This window comes from Monopterus albus, unplaced genomic scaffold, assembly GCF_001952655.1.
Source record: "Monopterus albus unplaced genomic scaffold, M_albus_1.0 scaffold52.1, whole genome shotgun sequence".
Classification (NCBI taxonomy): Eukaryota; Metazoa; Chordata; class Actinopteri; order Synbranchiformes; family Synbranchidae; genus Monopterus; species Monopterus albus.
Genome location: NW_018127932.1, coordinates 3,334,955 through 3,355,884, shown reverse-complemented (window position 1 = coordinate 3,355,884; position 20,930 = coordinate 3,334,955). Strand labels below are relative to the sequence as shown.

The window sequence follows — 20,930 nt, the reverse complement described above, 5'->3', positions numbered from 1 at the left end:
TGTAATTAAGAAAATCATCTCTTATTAGTTTTTGTTTTGCATTCAGTAGTAATATATTTGAACATTTTTCAGTCCTTTTGATAACTGACCTCTGAGTTTAAGAGAATTATCTGAGATTTAGCTCATATCAGTTACTCCATAACCAGATTAGTTAACAGTCAGCTGAATAATCAGAATGGCACTGGTTCTGCTGGCTGTCAGAGGAAGACCAGTGTCTCCACGCCACCAAGGATTTGTGGGATATTTGAAGTCGGGGAGAGGAAAGGCTCCTAATGGTGAAAGCTTTCAACCCAGATAAGACTTCAAAGGCGGAGCTACTTATAAGATGTTTACATTATCCACGGTCATACACTGCTTTGTGAGTGGCCCTTCATTATGGTGTGTGTCTGTGTGTGTGCACGCTCGGGCTCATTGTATGTCAGTATGGCATGGTAACGGAAATGGAGGAGGTTGCTAAGTAAAATATTTTTAGAGAAATAATGAAAGGAGCTCAGACTTGGAGGGCAATGTAGGCAATTATAGAAGTAAAACATTTGAAATCCTAAATGTAAATTGAAATATTTTGTCCAGAGGCTGTGTAGGACATGTGAGGTTTTTCTGGTGTCAACGGAAAGTTGCATTACAGTTACTCATTATATATGTTTTATTGTCTTAGAAAATGGAGTGCCTATCCAAAGTGCATTATTCATTTTTAGTATTTCATTATTAATGTTTTTCATTCCTCATAATCTTTAATCACCAAACATCATATATTAAACAGATAGCAACATGTTGCATGAATGTGCTTAAAATGGATAAGATGATAATCAAATAAAACAATTCTTTCTCTTTCCTTTTCCCCTCTTCATACTTTCCCATGTCTGGTTGTCTCCATTTAAACCTGCCCGATTCATCCATCCTCTCTCTGTCTGCAGCCCAGCCCCTTCCCAAGTCCAGTTCTGGGAGGGAAACCCAATGCCAGCCAGTCCCTGCTGGCCTGGTGCCGCGAGGTCACCAAGAACTACCGTGGAGTGAAGATCACAAACTTCACCACCTCCTGGAGGAACGGCCTGGCCTTCTGCGCCCTGCTGCACCACTTCAGACCTGACATCATGTAGGAAGCACACACTCACTCTCAGAGAATGTTTCTCACACAGCATCAGGGCTTAGAAATAAGACCAAGTCAAATTTAGGTGGAAACCAAAATAATGAAGATGTAAAACTTTTAGATCTCAGAAGTCCTTGTGTCCAACATTCCTGTCTGTGTTTGACAGGTGCTTGCCTACTTATGGCATTTTCATATTTTAGTGCAGAGTTGCATGTTTGCCTCAAACACTTTTCTTACTGTTCCTGTGTGTGTGTGTGAGATTCTAAATTGGTGTCCAGTCTGTATGAGATTCAGTTAATATTTAGTATTACATGTGTGTATGTAAGACTCAAAAGTACAACATACAAAAACCTGAATCCTCATCAAGAGACCAGACATGAAGATAATTGATCAAAACCATGCCTTCTGTGTGTGTGTGTGTGTGTGTGTGTGTGTGTGTGTGTGTTTATGCTTGTGCGTCTTTGTGCTCTGGCCTGTTATTTTTACATATTTTCCACTCTATTAGTTCAGTTGATTGTACTGCTATGAAATTGCATGTTACAGTTCTAATGCCATTACATGTGACGCATATTTAAACACACCTCTTTCTCCGCTATCTCTCTCTGTCTCCCATTTTCCCTCTCCTTTTCTCTGTCTGCCTCCGCTCCGACCTTCCCCGCTGTTCTTCCAGAGACTATAAGTCGCTCGGTCCTCAGGATATTAAAGAAAACAACAAAAAGGTAAGAGGCAGCCACTGCTGGGCCCTTCATAGCACTTAGCTCCCTCCCATCCACATCGCCATTTGGCCTTATTTAGAGATCTGCCATTAATCCCTGAATATAGTGTGTATGTACGTATACATGGTTTGAGGCAGGAGGGTGGTAACACTCATGAAGGCAGGCAAATTCGTTTACTCACAATCACATATGCACTACAACCTGAGTGTTATAATGACAGCTTTCCTAAGTCCTTCCCCCTTGCTGAGATGTGTGTGTCCAGAGTGTGACTGAGTCACCTGGCAGAGGTCAGATGGGATCTTAACTCCACAGCCTGCTGGGAGATGACTAACCCACAACTGTTACATGTGTTGATGTTGGTGTGGGTATAATAAAAGAATAATTGTATTGTGTTAAGTTGACCCTTTTGTTTGTACATGTGTTTAAAAGACTGTGGAGGAGAGGACATGCACTTGTTTATTGACATAGATTACCTGTGTCAAGTTGGCATGCTTAGCACTGACTCTTTGGTTTCCTCTTCTCTGCTCACACTCGAGCCTCGACTGAATAACCCAATCCCTTCATAAAACACATAGACACACACCTATTTTCCTCTTTGCTCTGTGTCATCAAAGCGGCACATTCAGCTTGAAGTGCACACTCGCACACATCACTATGTTCCCTCTGTCACACTGGCTCTTTGCACGCACATTCACTTTTTTCTTTACACACTTATGGAACACACAGATGTGCACTGTTGGTTTTTCTCTTTTGCTCTGTTACAACACACACACACATACACACACACACACACATACATTTATATACCTGTCCCCTCTCTGGCCCCGAGGGCTACACAGAATGATATGCGTCGGGTTGCTGCAGCTTGATTTCGTCTTCTCATACACACTCTGGCTGAGCGATAACCTCTGGTGGCCCTGTTAGGCATGAATGCTACCCTGTTGACAATAACCACAGTGTAGGGAGAGGAAGGGACCCAATCCCATATCTGCTAACTGCCCCTCACCCCCTCCACGTACTCAAGTAGCCCTGAAGAAATTGGTTAGATATAAGTAATATGGGAATATGCTGTAGAAGGCGATAGCTGGTGAATAGCCACAGCACTGTACTCAGCGTGCTGTGACCAGCTTCTCCATAGAAATCTGGTGCTGATGTACGTTTGGCCAATCAAGCTGTTCTTTTGCAGCGCACAGAGGAGGCACAAGTACATGTAACCTGTGACTTCCTGCCACTGCTCATGTCGCCCTCAACATTCTGGGCATATATTGTACATATATAAACACCATGGCCCAAGCAAGGTGTTGGCTAGTAAATCTCTGTCTGGTTCTTGTTAAATCTGGACAAGTTGAGTTGTGTATGACCAGAGTTTGAAAATGTCCTTAAATGTTTTCTAAATTTAAGGTCTCAAATCAAGGTCTTAATTTTTTCAGTGTCAAATTGTCTTGCAATACTTTTATGCAATAGGTTAAATGCATTACAAAATTTGTGTAACAAGCCTGTGTTTATCTTGGTTGCTTTATCAAGCACAGCTGGTAAATAAACCGCAAAAAAAAAAAAAAAAAAAACTGCCTGAAAAAAGTGAAAATCATTTATGCACATTTAATACAAACATGCAGCCTCACAGCTTTATAGCATTTCAACAATAGAACAGTATGGTCATTTAATTTGTACAATTTTGCCTATTTCTTCTTGGTGCACTATTTATTGGCCAGCAGCATAGCAGCTTCAGGACCCCAAAGAACAAGCAAGGACAAAAGGACATGAGACAGAAAATGAGAGAAAAAAGAATAAAGAAAGATATTAAATGCTTGTCATCCACAGTGTTGTTTGGAGTTGCTTTATAAGTAGGTATTAGAATGTATAGAATTTATTGAATAGACAGCAGTAATGGAAATGTATAGAAACTATCTCTGCTTTTCATGGCTAGTTGATAAACATGCCCCCCCTCCTCCTTATGTTGCCTATCTGTGACGGGTGATTGCAGTGAGCTCAGACTGTGCTGAATTATGACAGATAAGGACAATCAATATTGGGGGTGGGGAGGAAAAAAGAGAAAGCAGTGAATATTTAGAACATTTACAGCCTTTCACATCATCTCATCAATGGAGATGGGTATGTATGCACCTCAGTGGGTGGCTGTGGGTGTATTCAGACACCTTCTGTTCTTTGAGGAGTTTTCATGTCGAGTGTGCCTGTGTTTGGACTGCTTGCTCCTCTGTTTTGTCACTGTGTTGTTATATATGTGTGTGTATAATGAGGCCAAGGTGAAGTCGTTTGTCGTGGCATCTGATAGTGTAGCACCAAGCACAGGGCTAAAGCGCCCTGAGCACAACCGCAAGGGGTTGGGCTGAGGGGAGGGGGTGTAGATGATTGACAGCGATAGATACCTATCAGTCACTGAGAGGGAGTTTGGTTGGGGGGAGCAGTGGCCTGGGGTAGGGGATGGTGACATTAAGTCCAGACCAAAATCTTTGCCAGCGGAATGATGGAAACTATGAAAACTAGATATTATCCGAAATACATGATACTCATATTGGGCCAAAATAGGTCGGTTGGGTTGGTCAGTATAGTTGGAAAGATTTTCCATAACTGCAGTTTAAAGGATAAATCTGGTGATATACTCAGTATAATTTTTATTAACAGATGAAGAAACCAAAACCAACAGTGATTCTGTTAACAAGTATTGTCTGGTTACCCAAAGGTCAGTGAAGCCTGTTTTTCTGTTCCATAGAGCTCCACTGTTCTCCAGAAATGGTAACGTTAAAAACACAGTATAAGTCACACATTTGCACTTCAGAGTTACTTCTTCACTGTGGTGAATGCGGGACCTGGAGTTTAATATGAATCTGTTTAATATACAGTACTCTGCTGTCAGAAATGTCCAGTAGAGAACCACAACTACAGCTTGAAAATAGTCCTCAACAATCAGCGTTTACTTTTGTTTGAGCAGCATTTGCTAACACCTACAATGACCACGTTCTAGGAATCTCTGTGAACCCTTTTAGAAAGTTAGATTTTTTTCTTACATTGCTGGGTTTGCTCTTTTTGTGGAATTTGTTGACAGTAGCAAAAATGTAGAGTATTGCCAACCCTATCCTTCAGCTGCAGTGGACATACTGGAGTCGCACGTGATGTAAGTTACCACAGAAAAGAATTTCCCTATTGGATCAGAGATCTACTTTCTTTCTTAAAACTGTAAAAAAAAATCTGACTTTGTTTACAGGATCAATGTGTAACGGTATGACAACCATTTATATTGTATTTAATAAAATGTCACATTGAAAAATTGCTGTTTATAGCAATGTCAGCCAGAGATGTACAGTAACACTGTACCTTTCCCCTCTGTATTTTATTTTAGAGGGGCAGTAATTCTTTGTATTTTGTAAGTGTATATAGTCCCTCCTCCACTGGGGTGCTCATGTTGTCAAGACTTGGTGTTATGTTCATCTTTGTATTTTTGTGGGAAAGAGAAACAAAAGAAAGCTGCCTTTCCTTGTATAAAGGCATTTTTATTGGAATATTGAAATGACTTCATAGAGTTGAAAACAACAGGTCTTCCCTCAATAGTCAACTGTGTCTCAGTATGACATGATCTGTGCTTGTCAAGCCATAAGAGAGGATATAGAAAGAATAAAGCATGACACTGAGGTCAAAAAGACTGTAGCACATGTCAAGACTAACATCAAGCTGAAACAAAACCCAGTTCGAGAGCCTCCCTCCCTCCTTCATCCTCATACAGCTCTCTCTTTCTCCCACTCTCACTCTTTTCTCTCTTTCATTCTTTCATTCTGTCCCTATTGAGCAGCAAAGTTGTCGCTCTCTTTCACAGCCTACCCTGGGCGAAAGGCGAACAATGCAAGCACACTTTGCTCCCCTGAATACGTGTTAGAAACCCAATCAGGCCCTCTCATTCCCCATGTTCTTTTCTTTCTTTTTTCTTTCACACTCCTTTTTTCTGGAGGCAAAGTGGGGGAGAACTTAAACAGGCTTGCTGTAAAGGCAAACTCCTCTCTGTTCTCTCTTTTCTTTTTTCCCGCCGTCAGTCTTTGCCAGCACAAACACACACATTGGCATATACCTCACTTCCCTGTGTGAGTATAGATGTTCCACCCATTGTTACCCTTAACAGGAACAAAAGAGGTGAGAGTGAAAAAGACTCCTTCTAACAAAAGACATCACAATTGATTGTAAATTGAGAAACATCTTTCAGCTAAAAGCACCACCTCCTTATTCTCAATTTTTCTCCTTTTATCCTTGTGTCTCCAGTTTTCTCAGTCATAGAAACAGGTTGAAATGTGATTAACTACATTAAACAGTGGGGGTGTGACGATACATTTAGCTCATGAGACGAGACGAGACAATACACAATATTGGGTTCGCAAAAACAAGATGAGATATTTTAACACTGGCTCTCCCACAGCAGCAGCATGTTGACCACTGCCCTCCTCCTACATCTCTCTCTTCAGCAGCGCTCCCTTCCTGAACCTGTCTTGCTGCTTCAGCAACACTGGCTGAAACCAATAAATATTCAAAACAAATCGATTGGATCGCTAATCACACTGAGCGGACTGATCAGCTCTGCCGCTGTGTTTCTTGATATTCCCCTGGACTAAGTGGGCAAACATTCAGTGTCGGAGTTTATGAACCAGCATTAAGTTTACCCACTTACTATATACAGCGCGCTGACCCCAGCAACAGCTGTATGGTAACGTTGGCTTAGCCAGCCTTACTAGCTTGCTGTCACGATTGACAGCATTGTGTTAAAAAACTGTTTTTGTGGTCCCCATGTTGTATCTCTGTGTTTGTTTTAGCCCTGATATACAGTAATGTTTTTAGGTGTCACATCCGCTACAGCGGTTAGTTTACTTACCATTTTTGCCCCTTAATGCAGAACTTACAAACCCAGCTCAACTGTAATTTTCACTTCTATCACAGGCAAAGCATTGAATTGTGGGGTTTGGGACTGAAAAGGCTACATGCTGCAGAGCATTCAACCTATCCATGAAGTTGAAGTTGCTCTGGGACCATTATCTGGATAAATACAAGAATGAAAATATGCAGGGAAAGTAAGAAAAGGACTGACACAGGACATGGCTGAAAAATAGTGTGCATCCTTCGCAATTAATCTCTGGGGTAAATAAAGGTTAAAAACACATGGAGCGGGGTTTGGATGTCAGAGAGGGAGAAAGAAAGAGAGAGATTGATAGACTGGGGAGATCTACGGAGGCAGTGAAACAAATGAGCGAAGCAACAGGTTGGAATTAGATCAACACTATCAAGCAGGCCAGATACAAGCTGTGATACCTGGGAGAGATGGATGGGGAGGTTGGGTGTGTGTGTGCAGGAATGGAGGCTGTGTGTGTGCGCGCGTGCTGTTAATCTATTTATTTACCTGTCATTGGCTGTGATAATGGTTTTCATCCCTTCTCTCTCTGTCTCTGTGTCTCAGTCTATCTGCTGATGGGGGATTGGGTTTCGTGTGTCGCTTGATAATCAAACCTATATTTTCTCATCAGACTCTAATCAGACCAATTACACGCGTGACGGAGAGCGTGAGCAGGTTGATGTAGGGTAACGATAAGGACACATACTTTGGGATTAAGCGCTCTGTCTTGGGGTATCTGGGTCTCTTATCGGGGACAACCATCCCTGACATGACCTGTCAACAGTCGTGCCAAAGGTGTCTCACGCACAAGCACGTATGGATTGTGCATGCAATGCACCATGCACCAAATGCAACCTATCAAGCAAAGAGACTAGACTCCATTCTCACTATTGTCACCCCTCTATCCTCCTCAATTTTTGTTGTAATGTGACGTATTCTTTTCTTTGTTCAGTAACAGTAATTTTGCCGGTAGGCACTACTTGCAGCATGCGGTGATTCTGTGGCATTGTATGATTGATTCTATATTTAAAGGTTTACTTTTGTGTCTTATTTGGCAGGCGTATGATGGCTTTGCGAGCCTGGGCATCTCGCGTCTTCTGGAACCATCCGACATGGTGCTGCTGGCTATTCCTGACAAGCTAACAGTGATGACCTACCTGTACCAGATCCGGGCCCACTTCTCCGGTCAGGAGCTCAATGTGGTGCAGATAGAGGCCAACAGCAATCGCAGCACATACAAGGTGGGCGACTTTGAAACCGATACAAATGCCTCTATAGGCCAGGACAAGTTCTACGCTGAACTCAATGATGTGCAGCAGCGCCAGGCAGACTCTCAGCCTGTCGTGTCTACTGCTGGAGTTGACACTGAATCTAATGGCACTAAAGTCACTGAGGAGGTGGCAGTGAGGCCGGGCTGGAAGGCAGAAGTGGGAACAGTTTCAGCCAGTTTGTCAACAACAGGGCCTTTGCAGTCTTCACCCCCTCTCCCAACATCATGCACAGTATTAGACACCCCAGCAACAGACTTGACCCATGTGACACTGCCTGGCTCTGAGGACAGGGGAAGTCTTCTGAAAGCTAACACTTTGGACCTTAGTGAGTTACCACAGAGAGTGGAGAGAGAGATGGAGAAGGAAAGACAGCAGAAAGAAGAGGACAGAAGAGAGAGAAGTACAGATTCAGGGTCACTGACCAGGAGAGGGGCCTCCTCCCCACCCCACCAGAAACTAGGCTTCTCCTATAACAGGGACGCTGACCTGATCAAGAAGAAGAGGGCCAGTCTGCGTCACTCAGAGTCTGAGCCCTCCTCAGACACCAGCTCCCCTCCAGTCAACCACACAGACACGCGTCCCAAACAGGTAAACATCTCTAAGAATCCTCTTCCAGAGTGCTAGATAAAATATGGTTATTTAAAAAAAAAATATTTTTATGCATTTTCCTAATATAGAGACGTTGCCCTCCATCAAAGTAGAAAAGTGTTCTGTGTTCATAAGTCATTCATTAAAAATTAAAGATATGACATCTAATTATTAACCCTGTACCTTAAATAACATCAGGATCAGTCTGTATTATGTAGACAAATTCTCACTGTGCTACTTACGTCAGGTATTAAGATTCTGGCAGCGTTTACCTGCAGGTACCTGCCATGTCCCTAAATGGATTGTTGAGGCTTTTATCCTAGCACCCAGGCTTTGATTGAAAGTTCAACTGCTACATCAGTCATAAGACAGTGGATGCGGTGAGCATTCATTCCGTCCTGGCACTCTCTAAGCTTCAAATCCCGATACTCGTTGATGCCATTGCAGAGATGACCGTACCAAAATTCTCCCGTTCTGCATTAGATGTTGTCGTTGCCTATCTTGTTGCTCAGACCCAGACGCATCAAGGCCGGGCCCTTAACATGTGGCGACTATAGAAGGCGCCCAGGAGAACCCCTTGCTTTGACATTTCATTATATTTTTCATTATATTTCTCATCCCTTCAGTTGATGGCAGTTGGTGCCGTGACTGCTCAGGCGTGGCGACGCTTTGCACACAGCACACCTCATCTTGTCTCTCACACGTACTGGCACGCACTTGTATGCATGTGCACTGACAGCCACACACATAAACACACACTGCATACACTGCCGTCTGCTTTGGTTAACCCCAGATTACTGCTTCCTGTTTACAAGTCAAAAGGTCACGGGGCAGCGGAGGGATTATGACAACTATGACACCCCATTTTGATCTGCTGTTATCTAGTTGGTGGGATGCATCCTCACCAGATTTGACTTGTTGAAAGGATAAACTTGTTTCAGTGCTACTAACAGCTTGGTTATAATATTCCTCTGTCTAAGAGCTGTGTTTGCATCCTCTCATAACACATCCAGGGTTACTCTGCTAATATAATTCTAAGGTAGATGAGCATTTAGTTTTCTTGTCAAAGCCGTCATGCTATCCGCACGCTGGCCCAGGTGGTGAGCTGGTCTGTAGGCTGTCCCACAATGCCAGGCCCGGTATATCACAGGGAACATGCTGTACCCTGTTCCTACATTTAGCCTTGAGAGGTATTTTTAGAGTTCCACTAAGCATCAGTAGTTGATGTTGAGTTTTCTCTTTGAAAGGAGCCAACACCTGCTCCTGTATCAAGTCCTCCAGCTGAGAAGGTGAGTAAAACTTTGAAGAGATTAAAAGACTGCAAATTGAAAAAAATATCCTTTCTACAGTTAAACTGCTTTTTCACATTACATTTACAAGGATTTATTTCTTATGTCCAACTTGTGTTCTTACTGAATGTGGTTGCTGAACAAAATACAGTTTCATCAGAAGTGTTATTGTTATTAGCATTGTTTTATCTGATCACACTTATTTCTGCACACAGAAGGTGCTCTCTCGTCAGGAGGAGCTGAAGGAGAGAGCCAGGCTTCTCCTGGAGCAGGCCCGCAGAGATGCTGCAATGAAAGCTGGCAACAAGAACGTCCCCAACTCAGGCGTGTCTGCACCAAACAGGGCCGCAAATGTCTGTGATGTAAGTCAAAGTGTGTGTGCTTGGAACTGAAACTGTTCACTTTCCTCACTCTATTGGCTAAAATATAAAACTTAAAAGTCTGAACCTGAGACCCAGTTTTGGTCCACCTGGATCCTCCAGTTTCAGAGGAGGGGGCAGGTCTGTGTGTACTGTGTGTGTGTTATCTGCTCCTACCTCTTTGCTCCATGCACTGGAGTGTTGGACAGCATCACCTCACCAGCCTTTTCAGCACCCTCATGTGACTTCCTCAGTTCTCTGTTTGCTGCTCACTACACTTGGCGACATGCTGGAAAACCATGTCTCATCTTATGGCAGTCCACTTTGGTAAACCCTTTATGAGAAGAAGAGAAGACTTTCCTTATTAATTTCTGCTGAGACTCTCTTCTGGGCTGCTGAACATCACAACCTGAATATGTTAGGAGAAAAACCAAAATGCGGCTGACTTCCTCGCTCCATCTTCTCTCTATTATTATTTTACACTCTCTCTCACTTTCACTCTTTCTCTTTGGTCGTCTTGACTCTGCACAATTTCCTTGACATCCCAACCAAATTTGCTGCCCCCTTAAACTGAGTAAATGTTGTACACAAACAGCTGTCAGCAAAAGTACATTCATAGTAAAAGGGGGTGAGAATTGCTGTGCTGAAGCAAACTGGACTAGAGAATACGCAAGTGAAATTGCCAGCTCTGAACCAAGTACGCTCCACTGAACATAATATTCTGGGAGTGTTTGGGGGTGTGGGGGGGGGGGTGCTGCTGCACACTGATGGACCTGGAGTTACCCTGGGAAAGCACTGTGGTCAAATCCTCAGCTACATTTCCAAATGTTTCAGAGGAAGGAAAGGAGAGAAGGAAAAAAATACAGGCTTGTGAGAATTGTGGCGACAAGGGATTTGAGGGTAAAATGAAATAAATACCTTTTGGTAATGAAATATCTAAAAGGCAACAGCCGCATGCCCCTGCATTTGCTGCCTGAATTCTTAAAGAGAAATTTGCCCTTGAATTAGGTGGTTTTTAAAGTGCGTGTTTGCGTGCACATGCTTATGTAAATAAGTGTGTTGTTAGTGTTTGTATGTGTGTGTATTCATGTTTGTGTGCAGGCCACAGGAATAACCAGTTTGGCATAATCTGAGGAAATAAATGAGGACCTTGCAAGGACTGGTGGTGTTAAAAGTCTTCAGATGAAGAAAGCAAATTAAGAGTTTTTCAAAGCAGTTGCAGTGCTAGTATATTTCCTTAGTGGCAAAAAAATGTCCTCTTCTGTCCCTTGTTGTGCAGCAAGATCGCCAACTTCACATAGATTAGTTCCTTAAAGTAGCCAGACTCACCGCTCTGGTCTTTCCCTCCCTAGCCTCCTGATTTCCTCACTCATTTCCAAGGACAATTGCTTAATAACCCCCTCCCACACACTCTCTCACACGCTGCTTCAATGCATAAGGGAAGGAGGAAAAAGAGGAGGGGCGAGGAGGAGATATTGAATTGTTTACGCTTTTTTTAATAGGAAGCATTGATCAAAGAAATACGACTGGCCTTGAGGCCAATGTGCTGATAATTGTTAGTGATTCAGATTAGATTACTTGATGTCTTGTTTTGATTAGCGTGTGAATGTGTGTGCGTGTCCATGTTATCAGCTGGAGAGGCCCAAGCCTTTCCCATTTAACTCTACATCCATCTAAGTAGGTGCTTTGCGGTTTAGCATGCATAAGGTATAATTTAATTCAATTAAAGCAGGCTTCATTCTTCCAGGGAAGTGGCTAATATGGGAGCAATGTAATGATTTGGGTAGAGGGAGAGAAAGGGCCTGCTTTGACTGTGTTAGGGGTGTAGCATTCACAGCACAAATGGCACATCACTTAATCTGAAGCCATTTTCAGACAGGCACCCCTACCCAGGAATCTGCCTTCTATTTCACGTCTAGATGCCATGTCTGAACAAAGCCCTGAGCTGCAAAGCCAGCAAATATTTTTACTGACAATTTTACTTGGTTGGACCTAGTCAACTAGCCGGCAATGTTCTAGCCAGCTATGTGTATGAAATTAGGTGGTCAAGTTGCTGGTAAGGGTACTATCAATGACAACGATGCCATAGCACACTGCTCATCGTTTTCTTTGTTTCACTGCTTTGCTCTTGCTAAAACAGCTCCCTCTCTTCAGTCACTCTCTCTCACCCTCTCTCTGTCTCTGTCTCTCTATGTATGTTTTGGGCAGGCAGTGAAATTTGGCCATAAAGATAAAAAGAATCTAACCTCACTAGCTAGTACACTGTTTATTTTGAACAGATACAAGATACAAGATTAAGCTGAATGGCTGAACATTGGGCTAACATGGAAATCACAGCTACTTGTAGCCTGCAAATTCAGTTCAAGTGGCTTTTTTTCTGTGGTTGCAGTCATTACAGCTCATATCAAAATCATTTACAAAATATTGGTCTGCACAGAGCGAGTGAAAATGAAATTTAAATGCAAAGGAGCATGTTTATGTGCAGTCAACATGAATGTAGCTGGAGGCAGAACAGTACGTTGGACACTTGTTTGGTGTGGGTGTGTGTGTGTGTGTAGGCCTGTTCTCTTGACCTATGCTCTCCCTCCTGCCATCCCTAATTGTAGCCCACAGTGACTGGTTCTTTGATCTAAGGTCACAGGTTCAGTTCTCTCTCCCTCTCTCTCTCCCCCTGTCTTTGCAGTCACTTTCTCTCTCCTGCTCTGTTCCTTTCTGTGTCCTCCTATTTTTTCTGATCATTAATCCCAGTTTTTCTCCATATTTTTCTTTCTGTCCTTTGTATTTCTCACTTTCTCTGCCACATCTCATCCTGTTCCTGTTCATCTTCTCTTGCTGTCTGTCCTACTCTCTGTGGTCTTTGATAGACAAGCAGCACTACTAATTGTTTTGAGCCCACCACCCTCCTCCTCCTCCTCATTGGTGGCCTTCACTACATATAACCAGTCACAGTGTAGATGTCTTGCAGTGTTTTAATGTTGCTGCCTCATACCCACACAGTCACCAAATGGGTCAAATGAACTTTCCTAAAAATAAGGACTTGATTCTCTCATTTTATCCATATTGTGGATGCCTCTCCCAGTGGTATTATTTTAATGAAGAAGTATGTGTGTCTGTGTCTGTTTGCTTCAGGTCTTCTCATCCGTTAGCAGATGAGAACAGTAATTTCACACCGGCCTGGCCAGGCTAATTATCGGGCTCCACACTAGTTTTGGGCGAAGTGTGTGCGTAGGTCCGTGTATTTGTGTGCACGTGGACATACAATCACATGCTTCTCTGTACATCTGTGTGTTTCTTTACAAAAACTGTAAAGCAAAATATGTGTGCAATCTGCGAGTATAGCACCTGTGCACTTTTATTAACATTTTGTGTGTGAGCGTGTGTGTGTGTGTGTGTGCTTGCCGGATGCGTTTGAGAGCGCATGCAGGCGCCTTGGTGTTTTTCAGGTAAAAGAGTTCCCCTGCTCACTGACTCGTTGTGATTCCTATAATTGGGTCCTGTTTGATTTTTGCCGACCAACACCCCGGTCCCCCCCCTCCTCCTCCCCCTTTCTCCTCTGTCGCTCCCTCTCCTTCTTTCAGCAGTGAGGTGACTCCTGGGTCTCTGCTGATTTGACCTGCGGGTGTTGTCGTCTGTTCCCATCTGCTCTGTGTCCTCTGATCCTGACTTGACTGCATTCATGTCCTCATTTTCCCCTCTGAGCTTCAACTCTTTCTGTCACTAGTCTCCAAAACAAAGCCCCCCTGAACCTTGGCGTTCCCAAAAGTTACTACAGTTGTTCATCCAAACAATTATTTTAAAAAAATGTTTGTCAGAGGCACTTATTAGCAGACTACTTGTTACCTGGTCGTGGCTCCTTATTGCCAAACACTAGACTAGTGGAAAGGCAAACTTCTGGAAGGTGCTACGGCCACTGACTGCATTTAGGCAGCCAACTAATGACCAGAAAGAGGAGTACGCGTCACTATGGAGAGTTGGGTGTATTTGCTAACAATGGCTTGTTTTCATAGAAAACCTCACATTATTAACTCAGTTTGCAGCAGTGAAGTGCATCTCACACTACCATACAAATATTGTAAATATTAAAGTTTGTAGGATTAAAAAGACAAAACACAGCAACAAAAAAAACAAAACCTTCAATCCACAGTTTTCTTCTGTGGCTTCGACCATTGAAAATTCACCCAGTAAAGGCCTGGTTGTGCAGCAAAATCCAAATATGGCCTTATACCCTATTTTTTTCATCTGCACTTTGGCCTTACACCTTTTCCTCCTATCCTCAGTCATTTTCAGTTTTTTCCCAGCAGTAATAGTTTTTCACCAGGTCTAATTTTAATGTGGCTGCCGTGCCTTTCTTCTCCCAGCTCTCTCTTCTTTGTCTTCTCTTCTTTCTCCTTCAGCCCCCCTCTTTCTTTTCTCTTGCTTCCTTTTTTCTTTTTGAAGAATCTGCACCTAATGAAACTAAATAGTTTGGGGAGTTGCTTTGGACTGTGTGTGTGCGTGCTTGTCCAAGAATGTGGGTATGTGTCGTGGCTGAATTGGTTGGAGTGGAGATCAAAGGCACTCTCTAAATTGACAGAGTGTGTGTGTGTGTGTGTCTTAACGAGTAAGAGAAAGACGGCTCTCTCGGTTGCATCACAAGAGCTGATCAAGCTGTCACAGGGGAAGCTATAGTACACACACACTTGCATACCTCTGCTGATCACATGTACCTCTTTCTTATTGTCAAGTTATCACATGCGTCATGTTTACATCTAACCGAGTGGAAGTATCAAATGTTTTTCACATAAACCTTGTGGACTTGTTCTCTGTGTGCCCTAAAGCCACTTTGTATGACATAAATAAGATAAAAGAATATAATGTTTATTGCATATCAAATCACAGTAATCCCTCTACTTTACTAAGCACTAGTTGAAGTACTCAGATCTTTTCCTTAAGTAGAAGTACCACGGTGTAAAAGTACTTTGTTACTAAAGTCCTTAATTCAGAATTTTACTTAAGTAAATGTACAAAGGTATTACCATGAAATATATTTTAATTACCAACGGTAAAAACACTCATATGGTGGTTGTTATTATTTTATAATTACTGATGTAGAATTGTTCTCATCACTTCAGCGTTGCGGCTGGTAAAGATGGAGTTAATTTGTCAACTGCCGTACAAGCCAAAGAAGAAGAATGGGCACATTTACACATGTTCAGTGCCAACTTAGATCAGCTTCGCTCTGTGTTAACAGTCAAAGTGATCTGTGAGCAGATGTTACATAAGAGAAAATATGCAGGCACACCAGAGCAAGTGACTCTTGAATTCTGCCAAAGCTCAGGGTGGAAATAATTCAGGTAGCAGCTTCCCACTTTTAGTCAGCGCCAATCGTTGCTGTTTCCTGTTAAAAAGACAAACAGCGGGGTCGTATCAGCCGTCTCTAGCTAATATTAATTCCATGACTTACTGTAAACTGATGAGAAGCCAAAACGAAACTTGCTGCTGTCAGGTGTGTGTGTGCTTGCTGTAGGGCAGTGGGGAAAAAGACTTCAACACATCACTGTCTGCTCTCAGGTAAAAGAAGCATCACTTCAGTGGGCTGAGTGTGTCTGTAGTCCCAACAGCTCGAGGAGAGAGAGAGACATCTGCTTTAGTAAAACCATCTAGTACTAAAGCCTGTAGGCTGTTAATATGTTGACACATATTTGATATCTTCAGTTGCTGAATATACAGTTTATTTATTTTGACCTCGTTTTCTTTGAGAATGAATTGAGTTCAACCTACAAATTTTTTAATTTATGAAATAATTTTTGTAATTTTCATGTTAACCAATAAACATAAGTGAGTTTGCTAAAACAGTTGAAAGGACTCAGATTAAATAATTCAGTACTGATTTCAGGTTGGATAAATGACTGTGCGCCTCATTTTTTTCATGTCATTTTAATTTTAAATTGATCACTTCTTTCATTATGTCCTCAAAAGTATCAGCTCTTGTGTTGGAAGGATTCACAGGTTGATTCTCCTGAACAGGTTCACTTGGGGCTGTAGCCAATCCCAGCTGGCGTTGGGCGAGAGACGGGGTACACCCTGGACAGGGTTAGGGTTGGGGTCGGCCCAGGCTCGAACCCAGAACCTAGTTCCTAATTATCAGTGACATCAATCAGTTTTTTCCAAAGGGGGTTGATTCGGGATGAATCCCCCTCACCCACACTGACTGCCCCTTTCTGCGTACAAAGGATGTTGTGCAGTGAGAGGTTACCTGTACTTTCTGTCACCCATGGTGACAAGGTTCAGCTCATGTGTTGTGTGTCTTTCAGCCTCTCTCCTTTTCTCTCACTCTGTTCTTCTCTGTTTCGCTCTGCCCAGTAATTATCCTGTCTATTTAAAGGGCAAAACCTTCCCATCTTACTTACCTGTCAGACTGACGAGCTTCACCGTGCTCCACTCTACCTGTTCTACCTGTCCTTCTGTACAAGTGCCCTTTGTTAAGCACACACACATACATGCACACAGTGCTGTGGAGAGACTATTAACTCAAGTTTGAAGCCACAGTTAAACACAGCTTGAGACATCACACATACACATACACAGCTTGATTTTAGACACACAAACACATACCTTGGCTCTTTGAATTAGTGACACACATTCCGCACATTATTTGTTTTATTCTTACACATTCTGTACATAGAACGTTTGTTTGGCACCGTGTATTTTACACATGCACCCGTGTGCTGCTGCTGCGGTTAAACCATAGAAAGACAACCCTCAGTTACACACCAAGAGCATAGCATTTGTACACAAACATGTATACAACTTCTACACAACCTTCCTATGCTGGCATCTCACAGATTTATATGTTGTACACAGGACTCATTGAGACCCCTATCATGGGCACCTACCTGTCAAATCATAATTGGACTGTGTCCTAGTTCTTTGACAGCCATGTACAATGGCTGTTTTTTAATTCTTTATCAAATGCATTGATCAGTGTGGGCCTCGCTCGTTCACTGAAACCTGCACTCTGTCTGGCTGGAGCCGCCCGATAACCCCACCTCCACCACCATCTTTCTCTCTCTCTGTACCGAAGAGCAGTTAGAGCAGTAAGGCTTTTTGAAAGTAATAGATTTATATGATTGTATTATTGCTGAGTGGAGACCGCATTTCCCATAAACCCTAATTGCTTCTTGCCACAAAGACCATGTTGCTGTTTTGTTCCTATCAACCTTCTTACCCTCAGTCCCCTCTCCAAACCAGACCATGTAGTAAAGGATGGAGTGTAGAGGCCAGCAGAGTTGACGCTGTTTTACACTACTGTAGGTCTTCAGGAAGGAGACACATGGTAAAACGGTTTTAAAAAAGACATTATGTTTCAGTTTGTTATCAGAATCGGAAGATTAGAATCAGCTTTATTGGCCAGGTGTGACAGACACACAAGGAATTTGACTCTGGTACATCGGCTCTAAATGTACAAACAGTAAACCAGCATAAGGCTGAGTAATATAACAAAATAGCAGTATTAACATCAACAAACAGTGCAAACAATGCAGAAAAAGCAGTATAAACAGACAGTAAACAAGGCAGACAAACAAAGGAATGTTAATTTAAATGAGATAAATATGGATAAAAACAGAGTACTTAAAACTAGAGACCTGTACAAGTCTCTATAATCTGTACGAGGTATATTTACAGGTATTGCTCTGAGGGTTATTGTCCAATCATACTGTCGTGGGTTAAGTGTTCATCAGAGCGACAGCCTGGGGGAAGAAACTGTCCCTGTGCCTGGTTGTCTTAGTGCACAGTGACCTGTAACGCCGTCCAGAGGGGAGGAGTTCAAACAGATTGTGTCCAGGGTGTGAGGGGTCTGCAGTGTACATGATGTTATAGTCAAATAACATCATACAAAAACAAAGTGTGCATGCTATCTGTCAACTGTGTTTTTTGATTGATAGATTATTAATTACTTTATTAATCTCGAAAGGGAAACTGTTTTGTTTTGTTTTGTTTTTGTGGACGTACCAGCACTTTACCAACTGGCTGAGTTCTGCCTGTATCTGCTCCATGGCTTGATCATCGTTCTGACTTTTAAAACAGTGTTTATCAGTGTGTGATTAAACTGACTGGTATGTGTGTGGTTTTGTTTGCTTGTTAATATGTGTGTGTGCCTGGACCAGATAGACCTAAAGCACCTCTTGTCTGTGAATTAGCCTGTCATGACAAATGTCTGGAACTGCATGACTAGCTGCCAGACTGGCTGGCTATCTGGGAGGTTGGCAAACCCTTTTTTAGATGGAGACTGTGTGTGTGCATCCCTATGTGCTTGTGTGTGGCACCACTCTGTGCCCACGCCAGGTCTCTGTACATGACCAGTGGTGCGTGCCCTCCCTCTCTCTTTCTCCTCACCCAGAAAAGAGCAACCAAGGCGACAACCTGCTCGCCCTGCTCAAAAAGAGCTTCTAGAGCAGAGAGAGGTCCTCAACCCGACGCCAGGCCCACAGAGGAGCCTTCTGTCTCGGCCTCGCACTCAACCGTTTAGCTTCTCTTCCCCTGGAGGTTCCCACCACTAAATGGAAGACACAGTGCACCATTGTTCTTGCTGTCGCCATTTAAAAAAGAGAAGTCTCTTCTCCCCCTGAGTCTTCATTCTTGAAGCTGTACTAACCACTGACCACCAGCTGATATGCTCTGTCTGCTTCTTTTTTCATCCTGGATTTGATCAGGTATTGATGTGGCCGGTTGGGTTTGTGAGTTTGGGTTTTTTTTCCCCCTCCAAAGTCATGTCCCCATGGCTTTTACATCCACTGGTTTGTGTTCTGTGTTGCCAAATAAAAGGACTGCATGTTTATTTTCTATTTTGTATGACATCTGCCACCACTTTCAAAGCTGGAAATAGTGAGCGTGATTGTCGCTTAGTTTTAGCGTAATTTCCACTAGGTGGCATTTCATCACCATTTAGTCAACAAGTCTCCCCTCTAAATAAAAAAAAAAGTTACATAAGCAATTTGTGATTGGGAAGTACCCAATATAAAGTATGGAGACAATGTCCCCTTATTCACATCTGCATTATTCAGAGTGGTACTGGCAGCTATTTCCTACGTGGTACAATCTTTTTTAGGATTAATAAACTTTGCGGCTTGCAAGTTGTGCTCTTGCTCATTTACATTTACTTCTGTACGGGCGCTGTTTTTGTACTATGTCCAACGCATTGCATGCATGATTTTTTTTTTTTTCTTAGCAATCGGGGTTTTTTTTTTTTTACAATTGTAAAGTGCATAAGAAGCATTTGTTTCAACTGAAGTTGTCCTTTCATTTATAGTAGTTAAATCTATGATACTTTAGTGAAATAATCACCAAGGATACATAATCAGTTTTAAAATCACATTCACATAGGTAAACTTGGCCACAGGAAGATTTGAACCTAGATCATGTCACACATTCTCCTTTACACAATAAAAAGTCTCTCCTCTACTTTCCTATTCTTCCAGAGATGTTCTCATATTTTCTAATCAGTGGCTCTGTAGCTGACTGAGTCGGGCGCTACCCTGATGCATTTCTCTATAGTGTTAATCCTAGCCTCTGGATAGGCAAAGTCAATTTCCTATTTCCTGTCTCCAAAATGGCTGACAACAATAATGCAGTGGGATGTTTTGTAGCATGCTGGAGCCTGTGCTGTATGTATATACACACTGGTAGATGTGTCCATATCTGTAGAGGCCAGATTGGATATCACAACCAGTCCATAGCCTGAAGACCTTCACTGACACCACTGTTTATCATATTACATTTGTTAAAGCAAAGAGAATCCAGCATTTCAGCATTTGAGCATTTGGTTGTGTTTTCTCGCTTTGCAGCATTTTCTCTCAGTTCTCTGTGTGTTGTCAAAGGAGATGTTTTCTTGAGGCTTGGTGCTGTCTCTGTTGATGCATGCTGCAGACTAGTTGTGAGACTTGACCTTCCCTTTGAAAGTCGGTCATGTTTGTGAACTCTTGTTTCCAGCTATTGGCATTGGCATTTTTTACTTGTCTTGTAAATCACTGCCATTTTCTCCCATTTTCATTTGACTTATCACAATTCCCTGTGTTGTTGCCTGACACAATGCTGACTGGGAGCTGGGAAGGAAGTGTTGTTATGCTTGACACTCAGTACTTTTCTACACAAGGTATCAACAGCTGTTTCTACTCTCAGTCATCTCCTCTGTCTTTCTGTCTCTCTCTTTCCCACAGCGCAGTCTCTCTCTCTTTATCAGTTTCTCTCTAAGGTGTGTTCCCTTCTCCCTGTGGACATCTCCTCGGGCTCTCTCACACACACTCACACACATGCACACACACACAAAGTGCATTAGGGTTGCTGTCATTTACAATACAGCCCCATTGTCCTGGGCCAACAATGGCTACAAACAAACAATTGACATGGAAATGGAGAGATGTAGCTCATTAGTGGGCGCTGCTTGTTTTGTTAATGGATAAATGGGTGGCTTCAATAGGCCAGCCCTAAAACCTCTGCCTCAATATGGAGAAGCCAGATTAACAGGAAACCACAGGGAGAGAGAACAGTGACAGAGAAATGCAGCTTCACCCTCCCTTGTGGTCGCATGTGGTTGTGTATGTTTGGAAGAGGGGGGTGCAAGGTGTGTGTGTGTGTTTAAGCTTAGGTTGTGTCATATAAGGCAAGTTTGTGTGTCTGAGATAGTGCAACATGGAGTTTATAGTAGTATAAGCTTTTGTTTTTCTACAAAGCCTCTTCCGGCTCTTTTAAACCAGGA

General features: G+C 42.7%; 1 protein-coding gene across 7 annotated transcripts in view; it reads left to right on the top strand.

Moving 5' to 3' along the window:
- The window catches only part of ehbp1 (EH domain binding protein 1), a 124,285-nt gene that overhangs the window by 54,363 nt on the left and 48,992 nt on the right, over nt 1-20,930 (top strand). For all 7 annotated transcript variants that reach the window (XM_020601649.1, XM_020601648.1, XM_020601651.1 and 4 more), the window contains 5 exons: nt 915-1,093; nt 1,758-1,806; nt 7,747-8,547; nt 9,795-9,836; nt 10,052-10,198. In XM_020601649.1, the coding sequence (XP_020457305.1) occupies nt 915-1,093; nt 1,758-1,806; nt 7,747-8,547; nt 9,795-9,836; nt 10,052-10,198 (1,218 nt within the window). The remainder of the gene's footprint in view (nt 1-914; nt 1,094-1,757; nt 1,807-7,746; nt 8,548-9,794; nt 9,837-10,051; nt 10,199-20,930) is intronic.